Here is a 13,623-nt window from a genome sequence, read left to right on the forward strand (position 1 = left end):
CTTTTCAGTGGCAGTTCCCCATTTGTGGAATACCCTCGCTGGTGAGGTATGTCTGCCTCCATCATTATGAACTTTCAGGAGGAATTTGGAAACATTCCTGTTTGCCCAGGCATCTGATAGTAGAAAAACACTGTTTCTGGCAACCCTGAGATCAATGAATGAGAGCATGTTTTAAACTGTTTTTAGAAGGGTTTGTTTAAAGGAAAAGAAGGTTTTATTATGGATATATTCGCTGCCCTTAGCTCCTTTGGGAGAAAGAGTGGAATCTAACAATTGAAAGAGGAGGAGGATGGAAAAGAAGAAGAGGGAGGGAGAGAGGGATGGGGAGATTGGTTACCTACAGTAACTGTGCATTTATATATGAAGGCTATTCCAGAGTATGATTCACAGGATGCAACAGGTAAATGGTGCCACCCTCCAAAACATCTGGTTCTACCACCACTCAGCCACTATTTTGCATCTGTTATAATCATCTCCTTTTCTGATTTCCCTTTAGAGGCTATACAGAAGAAGGGCTGAGTTTGCAGCTTATGCGTTGAAGACCAGAGGCTAAACGTTGCTTGCAAAGGATTAGTGGCCTAAGATGTATGTCTTTCAAATGTTGCGATGGAAAGATCCCACGGGCTTGTAGGCAAGTTTGGTTCCTCAATGCTAGTTGGGGGTAGGGTGGAATTGGTGAAGCAAAGGAGAGTCCTCTTGTAATGGCGGAAAGAGGACAGCAATCTCACCAAGGACAGATGAACAGTCTGAATATTTAAAAGCGATTTAAGATTCGTCTTGGCCTGTGTGATGGGTGGTTATCAGGGTTCCAATAAATAAACAAAAATAGACCCAAGAAGTCTGTTCACAACTGCTCTACATCACACATGTTTATCAACACAACTGTGTCCTATTCACACTTTACATTTCTAGGTGTCCACACTCTTCTGAAAAGACTCCAGTTTGCAGTCCAGGCTTCTTCTTTAAGTTTATGTTATGTAAGACGCAGCGTCCCCCCGGCAATAGCAGCAACAGAATAGAACCGGCTGAAACAATATTACCCATCTTCACCATGAGAATGAAACCCTCGGCGACCCAGATTGTATCCAAGCAACCAGGAACTTTGCCAGTATGATGAACAAGACTTGCTACACATTTCCCCCTTATTCTTTTTGGGAGGACTGTTTTCATAAGAAGGCTAACGCACAGGGGGAACCATTATTGAAAAGAAGAATATTTATCTTTCTGCTGCTGTTGTCTAGAGTTGGAACAGACAACTTTTGGAAGAAACACAACCATAATCCTTCTCCTCATTTGACCCTTAACCTTTTACTTCTCAACTTACCCATATTGAGCCTTTATATATAGTATAGAAAATTTATTGACCACTGTCATTGCCCTATGCCTGTGAGAGCAAGTTTCATAGCTTAACTATATGCTGCACGATGAAAGACTTTCTTCTTTCTGTCCTGAATCTCCCAACATTCAGATTCAGCAGGTTGTGAGGGGCTGGAACAGACCAATATCATGGTAATCTGACTCAGTAGAAGACACACACTTATTTAATTCAGCTCTTTATTCAGAACCATGAGGATTAGAATTTACTTCATCTTTGGGAGAAGGTTCATAACTCAGCGATGGAGTACATGCTTTGCATGTAAAAGGCCTCAGGCTGAATCTCTGGCATCTCCACTAAACACCAAAGCAATATATAATTTGCTGCATGTGTGGGATGAAGTGGGAGTCGGAATTCAGGCAACATGCAGGACTTGCACATGTCTAGACTGAATGCACTGAACTATGGAATTCTGGGAGGGTACCTGCCAAATCTCTTCTGAGAAAGGATTTCACAGCACGGATCTGCTGGCACTAAATCATTGTAGTCCTCCAGCTGTTTTGGGACTACAACTCCCATCATCCCTAGCTAACAGGACCAGTGGTCTGGGATGATGGGAATTGTAGTCCCAAAACAGCTGGAGGAACGAGTTTGGCGATGCCTGTACTAAATGCTCACCTTCTAGTTGAAGGTAGTCTTCTGAAATGCAGAGGACGGGGGGGGGGGGGCACAACTAGCAGCATTCCTCCAGATGATCCCAGTGACTGAGGTGGGATTTAAGGGTTCAGCTGATCCTGAAGGTATCCAGACCCCAAGTTGTTTAGGACTTTGTAGAGTAATACAAGAACCTTGAACCTAGCTCAGTAGTAGACGGGCAACCCGTGTAGGAATAAGGCTGCTAGACATTTTCCAGAGCTTTCAGGGTCTATGAAAGATTACAGAGCCACCCAGAGCTTATCACGCAAGAGCAGAAGATGTGATGTTCTCCCAATTGCTTTTCTCTCACCCTTCCTCTTGTCCCTTTTGCTGGAGATAAGCTACACTCCACAGAACATGACGTGATTTACAGCTACAAAATAAACTATCCTCATTGTCACCATCTGATATAAGGGGCCAATTTCGAACTCAGTTAATGTGGGCATTTGGCAGATTGCCAGTGGGGGGAGGATCTTGGATTGAAGCCAAAATTAGCCTTACTCAGAGTAGACACATTGAAAATAATGGACATGATGAACTCAGTCCCATTAATTTTAATGGGTTTACTGTAGTCGACCTTAGACCACATTCATGCCATACATTTAAAGCATTACGATACCACTTTAAACAGCCACGGTTTCCCCCAGAGGATTCTGGGAACTATAGTTTGCTTAGGGTGCTGAGAGTTGTTAGGAGATCCCTATAGCCTTCACTGAGCTACAGTTCCCAAATTGGTTTAACAATCAATCCTTCCTCTCAAGGAACTCTGAAAATTGTATCTCTGTAAGGGTAATAATAATAATAATAATAAGCAGCAGCAACAACAACAACACAACAAAAACAACAACATTTTGAATTGTGCTTAGAAACATAATTGGGGCCAATGTAGGTCTTTCAGGACCGGTGTTATGTGGTCTTGGCAGCCACTCCCAGTCACCAGTCCAGCTGCCACATTCTGAATTAATTGTAGTTTCCCAGTCACCTTCAAAGATAGCCCCATATAGAGCACATTGCAGTAGTCCTAGCAGGAGATAAACAGCACATGTACCACTCTGGTGAGACAGTGCCCACCCCACCCATTGGCAGACCAACTCTGCATTACAAAGATGACTGCAAACATGACATGAAGGCTGGCAACACCAACCCTGCTATGTGGGATGACCACAGTGCCTGGAGACAGGCAGTCAGGTTGTGCATCCATAACAGTGATCAGAGAAGGAATGAAAGCTGGGCCTGGGAGAAGCACAGATAGAAGAAACGCCAGGGTGCATCTGCAGCAGCACAACCAGATGCCTTCATCTGCCCTGACTGCAACAAAACATGTCTTTCCTGTGTCATTGTCTACAGCCACGGCGGGTGCTGCAATCCTCCAGCAGTTTGAATTCACTCCCAGAAGTGCACTCATCTCCATTGTCCCCCAAGACAGATGGATGCCAACAGCAGCAGCAAAATCATTCTTCTTCCTCCCCAATGAGGTCATCTCAATGGTTTCATTGAATTCTGGGGCTGTCTGACTTTTAAAAGAGATGATCCCAGCTCAAAGAGCCTTAACAGAGCTATCGCCATCCGAGGGGTCCATCACAGCATCAGGGCTTACTGGGACTTACTCCGAATTGTAACCAAGCTCAGCTCCGACAATGACGCAAGTTCCCTAGCTGTGTCGAGAGGACAAGAGACATTTTTAAAGGAACACTGAAAAATAGCTGTAGATTTTCCGGTTTGGGAGCCCAGAAACTTTGAGCAAAAGCCAACGTCAAAGAGAGAAGCCAGGCTCTCCCATATCATATATTAGCTTGAGATGAGAATGTCTGCGAACATGTGCATTTTGCCCCCTCTTAGCACAAAGAAAATACAAAGCCAGACTCTGCCGCTACCTGACATTAGCTCTGGCTCCACCTCCTTTTTGGGCTCCCTGCCTTCTACCTTACCAGTCCCAATGGGCATCACAGAATCATAGGGTTGGAAGGGACCATGAGGATCATCTAGTCCACCCCCTGCAATGCAGGATCTTTTGCCCAACATGGGGCTCGGACCCATGACCTTGAGATTAGAAGTCCCATTCCCTACTGACTGAGCTATGACTCATATTAGTGGTTGAACAATCCAAAACTGGGTGAATTCTACTTCACAGCATCAGTCACCACAACTTGAGTCCTGCCCCCATGTAGAACTGAGATGGACCAGACTTCAATGGGTCTGTCCATCCTTTAAAAACGGGTAAAGGACCCCTGGCAGTTAGCTCCAGTCGCAAACGACTCTGGGGTTGCGGCGCTCATCTTGCTTTACAGGCCGAGGGAGCCAGCATTTGACCGCAGACAGTTTTTCTGGGTCGTGTGGCCAGCATGACTAAGCCACTCCTGACAAAACCAGACCAGCACACGGAAACACCATTTACCTTCCCGCCGGAGTGATACCTATTTATCTACTTGCACTTTGACATGCTTTCGAACTGCTAGGTTGGCAGGAGCTGGGACTGAGCAACGGGAGCTCACTCCGTCAAGAGGATTCGAACCGCTGACCTTCAGATCGGCAAGCCCTAGGCTTAGTGGTTTAGACCACAGCGCCACCTGTGTCCCTCTGCCCATCCTTGCTTCAGAGTAATAAATACCAGGGGAACAAACTGCAGTACCCTGCTTATGGAAGCATCCAGCTGACTATTCTGGATAACAGGATGTTGGTCTGATCCCATGGGCTCTTTTTTACATGTACATATGGGACAGGGGCTAAAATGGAACTCCGCTTTGGGTCCACCAAGACCTTTGAAATTACTTCTTTTATTAAAAACACAACAAGACTGTGATAGAAGCCTAGCAAATGCAAAGGTCTGGGAAGTGGAGAGAATTCAGGCCCTCCCCACCAATGGTTCACTTTGTTTGGTTTAGATATAAAGTTTCCAGCATGAGCCAGCTAATTAATTTAAATGAAAATGCCACAGCTAATTGTAGCCTATCACCGCTGTGTGGATGCATGGAGATTCCACTAACACAACGGAAGGCAACAGCTCCAGAGGAGCGATTATCATGTACTGGGCCCATAATCCCCAAAAGGGGGAGGGTGGAATCACACAATAGACTCTAATGGTTTCCAAGGAGCTGTTACTAAACATCAGGTAAATAAAAAATCTTATTGAAATGTAGTTTATGCATTGAGACCTTTCTACTGCAGATGCAAATTAGCAGATCCAGTTGCCTTGAACAAACATTAAGGATTCATAAGGCTGAACCCAAAGACTGCTGCTTTTCAGAAGCATTTTTGGTTTTGTCTGTCAAAACCCCCGCAATCTTTTCAACCAACTATAGGAACACCTCCAAAAACGTCACCTATTCACACCATTTTCTCTTCCCCTTTCTCTCAGATGGGCTTGGTTTCCTCACTTGGCTAAATCTGATTGCCTATGTATCATTGTGATGTCATCCCATTCATCTGTGCGATTGCTGATTGGCTGGGATCATCCATGAAAGAGGGAGATGCAAATACCAGGAGGCAAAGAATGATGCCAAATAAAAAATAGATGACAATAAATGGGACTGGGAAAGGTGAGCGTTCTAACAATCAAAGCATTTTTCAGGAAATATTTCTCTCCTTCCCCAATTCCCACATCTACAGAAACAGAATGAAACATGAAACAGAATAATATAACAAAGGAGGAGGCAGATTCTTACCATCGCAAGTGGAACAATTCCTGAAAAAGTGGCTTGGCTGACAAAGATCTCAGAGACCACCAGCTCGCTCACGGACTCATCTCGGGGATATTCCACCTGCCAGGTGATTTGCTGGGCCCCCACCAGGCCACTACTGTTGTCTATCTCAAAATCCATCTGAAAGATCTCGTAAGAAGAGACATTTGCCCTGGAAAATTAAAAGGTGGTGTTACTTGGAATTTGAAATTGGATCATTTTTTTAACATATTACATAAACGTTTCATATTTGGGCAGAAAAAGAAAAGACTGAGATTCCTTAAATTGTTGCTGGACGGGTGGTGGGCCCCTCTGGCAATCATACTAGAGGGCTTAGATATGCCTGGTGTTGTCAGACCACCTAAATCAGCCAACATGTCCCCTTCTCAGAACAGTAGATCTTCAAATTTTCAAATTGTTCCTATTTCCTGGAGCCAGGCAACAAGCTTTCTCCTAGGACAGTGATGGCCAAACTTGGCCCTCCAGCTGTTTTGGGACTATAATTCCCTGACTACTGGTCCTGTTAGCTAGGGGTGATGGGAGTTGTAGTCCCAAAGCAGCTGGAGGGCCGAGTTTGGCCATCACTGTCCTAAGAGAACTCGCAGGCAAATTTGGAGGGGGTCAAAAGGAGAGTGAAGTTACTCACCCCTTTCACTGCAGCCACCCCTTTTTCACAGTGGGAAACAGTGGAAGCTCCTTGCAGCCACCAGTGCTGGCCATCATCCCCCCCCCCAACCAAGCTTTCTCTATGCAACATTACACAATAATGCAACACAGTCTCCCTAAAACCCCCATCATCCCTGACAATTGCCCAAAGAGAGGCTGCGACTGATAGGAGCTGAAAATCCAACCATATTTGGATGGCCACGGGTTCCCTGTCAGTGTCCAAGGCCAATAAACTGGCCACATTAAGCACAGTGAAAATGCCCAAGGTAGAATTCCGAGCACCAGAATCCCTAGGAAACACAGTTTTCCAGAGCTCTTGAGGCTTTGGAAGGTATGATATGATAGCATAACTAAAAAACAATACTGGGTGATTAATAGCTCCTTATCCTAACCTTGGGGTCCTAGATTTCAGTGGTGGCCCTGCGGTGTCTCCAAGGCTCTGTGCCCAATTGCACAGAGGATGTTGGGAGCTTCAGAACCAGAACACCTGAAGATTCACAGGCTGTGCTCCAGTAGTTCAACACCCTGGAGTAATATTTGCAAGAGTTGGCATCCATATGCATCCTTATAGACCTACACTGGCTCCCAGTACGTTTCTGAGCACAATTCAAAGTGTTGGTGCTGACCTTTAAAGCCCTAAACAGCCTCGGTCCAGTATACCTGAAGGAGTGTCTCTACCTCCATCGTTCTGCCTGGACACTGAGGTCCAGCACTGAGGGCCTTCTGGCGATTCCTTCGCTGCAAGAAGCCAAGTTACAGGGAACCAGGCAGAGGGTCTTCTCAATAGTGGCACCCGCCCTGTGGAATGCCCTCCATCAGATGTCAAAGAGTAAAATAACTATCAGACTTTCAGAAGACATCTGAAGGCAGCCCTGTTTAGGGAAGCTTTTTATTTTTATTTGATGAATCAATGTATTTTAATATTCTGCTGGAAGCCTCCCAGAGTGGCTGGAGAAACCCAGCCAGATGGGTGGGGTATAAATATAATAATAATAATAATAATAATAATAATAATAATAATAATAATAATAATAATAATGCACTTATGGGGGATGCCTAACTGTGCCAGTGCTATGTATATTTCTCCAACTGGATTCCCTCCAAATGTTCTTCAAGTTCACCAGGGAAGATGGGAGTTGGCACCACACTGGGAAAGGCTTGGGATAGCTAGAGTGTGCAATAGGCAGGAAACTGTGGCCCTCGAAGTGCTGTTTGACCACAACTCCCATCATCCCCAGCCAGCATAGCCAATGGTCAAGGATGATGGGAATTGGGGTCAAGCAAAATCTGGAGGGCGCCACCTTATCTTTCCCTACCATAGGATACTAAAGGGAGTAGGACGTGACGATGTTTTAGAAGGAAAGCTTTTTGTATAATCCTCATGCTGGGGGCAGGTCTGACTCTGGTTGAGTAAAAGGGTGAAGGCTGCACAATTCCAATGAAGGCAGCTTTAAAGTTAAGGACTGGTGATGCCCTTCTTTCCTTTCCCCTGCAGACAATTTGCATACACCAAGCAGGACAGGCATTTGCAAAAAATAATAATAAAACCAACACAAGGTGCTTGCGTTGTCTTAATCTCCTTTTTTTAGTGGCGCTGCAGAAACAGCTGTACTCACCTGTCAGAGCAGTTCTGTTCTAATTAGGTTTCATGTCTGAGACTGTCATATATATATATATATATATATATATATATATATATATATATATCCCCCAGAGGAAACTTCTTACAAAGTGAGCTTACCAGCCACTGAAAATGCTGTACACGTTGGCAGGCATTGAGCCCTCTGAAAAGATTGTGACACTTCTGCCACTCCTTGAACGTTTGATTTTATCCCTCCATCTCACAGACAGATCATTTGGCCCAAGCCTGGCAGTATCTGGGACACAGAATCCCCCATGGAGAAGACTGCAATCAACCTGTGGCCCTTGTTCCGTGCCTCTTCCCAGGTCGTAGTTATAATGAGCCACAGCACGAAAACTTTCCAAAGTGGATTTATTTTATTTTATTTCACCTCTCGCGTGGTCCACAGCCCTTTTGCCGTCCCGGGAGTCTTTGTTCTTACACTCACCCCATTGACCCCGAGCCTTTCCTAGAGTATGAAGACTGATCGGTACTTCCTTCCCTGGCTCGAAAGGTTATTAACTGTCAGTTCCAAGTTGTGTCTGCCATCAGCACATTCAGGAACTCAGCAAAATCCCCAAGTTTGCAAGGGACCTTCAGAAAAGGCTGGGGGAACTTGTCCAACTCACAGAGTAATAGAACTGTAGAGTTGGAAGGGACACGATGGTCATCTAGTCCAACCCCCCTGCAATGCAGAAGTCTTAACACGTGGTTCCCCCATCCAATTTGAAACCAGACCAGGCCCTCCTTAGCTTTGCAAATGGGCTAGCAGTTCTATTGCAGCTCCCTTCAGCTTAGTTTCACTCTTCAGGGAAGGCAAGTAATGGCCCAATGAAGAAGCTGCTAAAACCAGCAGGGTCCCAGTACAGCACATGCAATGCAGAAAGTGAACATGAGTGCCCAGCCTGGAAGGTGTGGGGAGGCAGGAGCCCGATACAGGGATCAGGGAGAGATTCGGTTCACTTGGCATTTGAATGCAAACCTTCCTGATTTGCACTTCTCGAAATGTAAGTACATCATCATCATCACCATCATCTTCTTTGTATGCTGCCTTTCCATAGTGGGGGGGAAACATGCTCAAGGCAGCTTACAACATGAAAAAAAAAGCTAAAGGTTTAGGACCCTGACAGATAAGTCCAGTCGCAGACAACTCTGGGGTTGCGGCACTCATCTCGCTTTACAGGCCAAGGGAGCCGGCATTTGTCCGCAGACAGTTTTTCTGGATCATGTGGCCAGCATGACTAAGCCGTTTCTGGCACAGTAAAGGTAAAGGTAAAGGGACCTGTGACCATTAGGTCCAGTCGTGGATGACTCTGGGGTTGTGGCGCTTATCTCACTTTATTGGCCGAGGGAGCCAGCGTACAGTTTCTGGGTCATGTGGCCAGCATGACTAAGCCGCTTCTGGCGAACCAGAGCAGCACACGGAAATGCCATTTACCTTCCCACCGGAGTGGTACCTATTTATCTACTTGCACTTTGACATGCTTTTGAATTGTTAGGTTGGCAGGAGCAGGGACCAAACAACGGGAGCTCACCCCATTGTGGGGATTCAAACTGCTGACCTTCTGATCAGCAAGCCCTAGGCTCTGTGGTTTAACCCACAGTGCCATCCACGTCCCGGAACACCAATACCAGAGCAGTGCATGGAACACACTGTTTACCTTCCCGCCGGAGCGGTACCTATTTATCTACTTGCACTTTTTGGCATGCTTCTGAACTGCTAGGTTGGCAGGAGCTGGGACCGAGCAACGGGAGCTCACCCCATCGCAGGGATTCGAACCGCCGACCTTCTGATCGGCAAGCCCAAGAGGTTCAGTGATTTAGACCACAGCACCACCCGTGTCCCCTACAACATGAAAAGATTTACATAACTATGAAAATAACAAAAGTAGCCATAAACAATAAATGAAACACATCAACATGTGTACAACCAAACTGAGCAGTCTTCCCATAACTCATAATGTCTAAAAGTAAAGATAAAATAATAATAATATCAATAACAGCAACAAAAAGCCCAAGAAAAAACAATACCCCAACCCAAAAGTCTGTTGAGCAGCCTCAGCTTTTGTAGCTGGAGTCAGTCAGTCAGTCAGTCAGTCAGTCAGTCAGAGTTCCTCCCTTCCAGGCCAGGTGGGGAAAAGGCCAGTAAGGCAAGGACCACGTCTTCCAGCAATCACAGCCAAGGTGGTCTCTGGCCTCTTCAGCAGCCTCAGCTTTTTGTAGTTGGAGTCAATCAGGTCCTTGCCCTCCCAGGTCAGGTGCAAGGACAAGCAAGGCAGGGAGTGGGTCTTGAGTGGGTATCTGTCCATTCCTTTGCGGGGGGGGGGTGTGATGCAGCCACTGGATGCAGGCCTGGCAGACTCATTCCCCTTTAGTACCTCAGTCTCCATAACTGCAGAGAAGTCAAGATGCACAGCCATGATAGGAGCATAAGATGAGCCTGCTAGATCTGGCCAGCAGCAAGTCCAGCACCCTTTTCTCCCAGTGGCAAACCAGAGGGCTGTAGGGCTGCAGCTGATCCCTGGCCTGAACTTACCAATTCGAACGGTGGCTTTAATTATGTTATTTCAAGATTCAGTGAAGGCATTGCCAAAGAATGGCCTATAAATATTCTTAATAAACCAAGAGGAAGGAAAGGTATTCTAGTGACCGCTCATGCATGCTGGCCATTGGCTCTCCTCGACAAGAAGAACTCCAAAGGCTGGAACTTGACTACAGATTAGCTGTCATAAGAAATGATAAGAACACCACAGTCCTCAGTCCTGTTAGAACAAACCCTGTTCCAGTGATTCTGCACCACACACCACGTTCCTTCTGGAGGAAGACAAAACTTCAAACTTGCATAAACTCCTCCTCTCTGTCTGGTACTTTCTTCCTCCACCATTTTATTTTCAATTTGCCCAATAACAGAGATATTCCCCACCTTCTGCAAACTTAGCAAAATTCAAGTTTCAATGGAATTTTGAAAGAAGGGGAGAAAATATTTGATTTGGGGTTTTTTTTTTTAAAAAAAAAAAAACCCAACATGGTTATTTCCTGCAAGCAGAAGGAAAAGACCTTATAATTTTAGGCAGCTGGCAAGCTTGCTAATAAGTCCATTTCTATGGAAATGAGTTCGTAACTATTAATTTTGCCTGCTCCTGATCTATTCTTGATGTGCTTTTCAAATTTAGAAAAGCAATTCATGATTCTCTCAATTTGGTAATTACTGACTCCCTTTGATGAATCCAGCCCAGTGTTTCAGACATGAGACATTCATTAGACATATTTCTTTCTGGTGAAGGGGGTGGGGGGCAGAAATAATAAAAAGCACCACTTAGTTTTATTGCTTCCCTGCAGTCTTAAGTGAGTAGGTCCACTGAACAAAGCCTAGTCATGGAATCCTATTTTTTGTTGTAATGGCACTTTCTTTTGTGGGGGGCGAGAACGGACTTTCTGCAGACTTTTTTAGCTTTCGACATGACTTTGAACTGTGTCACAAATTTAAATTACTCCAGTGTCATCAAAGACGGGTTTGGAAACTACTCGGGTGGCCTTTAATTCCCATGGGAATTTTTCTGTCGTAATGTTTCCATTTCAGTGGGGGTTCTGGCTTTGGGCTCTGCGGCCCAATTATTTGCAATTCACCGTAGAAGAGTAAGTTGCAGGGATGTTGCCAAGCAAGGAATGGAGGGTTTGAGAAGAAGATATGCAGTCTCAGAGCATGGCAGGAGACAGGGCATTTCCGTCTGACACAGGGTGTCTGTCATTTCCAATCAAACTTTGCGTACACCATCACCATAGTAGCCAGGAGAGCAGGTTGTAGAGAAGGTGCTCACCAAGGAGAAGAGGGCTGAGAAGAAGACTTCCAGGTTCATACCATAATGGGAGATTTGGCACAAGGCACCATTACAGACGGGTGTCATCATTGCACCCTTTTTGGCACCAGGTTGAGACTCCTGTTTGCCTATGCCAGATGTCACTAACCCACTGGGTCCAATTGGCACCCTTGGAATTTTGAGAGTGCCATGAGGGTGCCAGTCACATCTTGGCTGTGAATCCTGGAAGTCCTGCTCCCTGCCTTGCAGGCCTTTCCCCATGTGGCCTGGGAGGGCGAAGCCCAGACTGACTCCAGCTACAAAAGCTGAGGCTGCTGAACAGACTCTTGGGCTGGGATGTTGTTTAGGAGATTTTCTTGGGCAGGGGGTTGTTGGAGTTATTGATATTAATTTGTAGCTTTGTTTTTAGATATAACACTTTATGTGGAGATTGTTCAAATTGGATGTGTATTTTTTGATGTTTTATTTATTGTTTATGAGTACCTTTGTTAGGTCTGTAATTACATTGAAAAGTTTAAGTTGTAAACTACCTTGAGCATGCAAGGGCAAAACTAGGCTTTTTTCACACGGGTCAGAACCCAGTTTGGCACACACACCCTACACACATTTGCATACACACACACACACACAAACAGGATGGGAGCCTCAATGGTTCAAACCACAACTGAACAGGAAGAGCAAACTTTTTTTTATTCATTTCAGATTTTTGAAGGGACCTTTCACAAGCACCATATGAGATACTGACAAACTGATTGGTTGCACCACATTGGTGACCCCAGGTCTAGGCATTTAAAATTGCTGGGCTGCTTTAGTTCTACTCTGTCAATTGTTTTGGATTTTTGACAGTTTTGGTTTGCTGTGCTTGTTATGAAGGTTGCTTTTTATTGTACATACTTGGGGTTCCGCTCCTGCTTGCATTGCTCACCAGCTCTGCTTATCTCCCTTAGACCTCACCAACACCCACCTCCCCCCCCTTAACAGCTCACCCCAAACCCACCCAGACAAACCATTCTCTGAAGCAGCATCCCGCCCCATAACATTGCTTCGTGGTGTCTTAAGAAGGGGTTCATTGCTTCAGAGAGCAGTTGGGCTTTCCAAGTTCCCTGCCCCACCACTGTTTTACCAGCCTTGGCTGCACACTTTGCCACTCTCTCACTGGCCACTGTGGTCTGTGCAAGCCACTCCTTTGCAAGCTTCTGCCACCTGCTCTCAGTGGCCTCTGCCACCCAGCCACCCACTTGCTTTCTCACTGGCCTCCTGATAAACTTGTCCTCACACTAGTTTGCAGCACCACCTATTGGCAGCCATGCAAACTGTAGTGTGACAACATACTTACAATTTTATATATTATCTATTAGATACAGTGTATGAGCAATGTTATTCATGCTTATTTGTACACTCCCCTGGTATCCTTAGAAATATTTTCAAATAAAAAGGCTGAAAGTCCTCATGGGAATAGTACTGCCAGAGTGGAGAACATATAGCCCTGGAGATGTTGCTGCACTGTAACAACTGCCCTCATCCTGGACCTTTGTGTCTGCAGATGACAGTTGCGTGGAGGGCTGCATATTCCCCACCACTGCAACACTGGATAGAGTAGAACAGTTCAGGACCATGGACAGCTCACTATAGTGTTTGCTGCAAGGTAAATCTAGATCAGTGTTTCCCAAGGGTGCGATATTCCAAGCGGGGCACAGGTGGAAAATGTGTAAATGAGGGGGCACAGCAAGAGGCTAGGGGGGCACAGAGGGAAGTGAGAAGTGAAGAAAAAAATCATTCTTTAAAATAAGAAAAATCCTGATTGGCTGGCTATCTGCTTGGCCAATCACA

The 13,623-nt window shown here is 45.5% G+C and overlaps 1 protein-coding gene across 2 annotated transcripts in view; it reads right to left on the reverse strand.

The window, feature by feature from the left end:
• Positions 1-13,623, reverse strand: part of TMEM132B (transmembrane protein 132B) — a 353,049-nt gene that overhangs the window by 98,377 nt on the left and 241,049 nt on the right. For both annotated transcript variants that reach the window (XM_083418176.1, XM_083418175.1), the window contains one exon: positions 5,674-5,860. In XM_083418176.1, the coding sequence (XP_083274302.1) occupies positions 5,674-5,829 (156 nt within the window). In that variant the 5' untranslated portion in view covers positions 5,830-5,860. The remainder of the gene's footprint in view (positions 1-5,673; positions 5,861-13,623) is intronic.

The sequence above is a fragment of the Podarcis tiliguerta genome (assembly GCF_965153285.1).
Source record: "Podarcis tiliguerta genome assembly, chromosome: 16".
In the NCBI taxonomy this organism is placed as follows: Eukaryota; Metazoa; Chordata; class Lepidosauria; order Squamata; family Lacertidae; genus Podarcis; species Podarcis tiliguerta.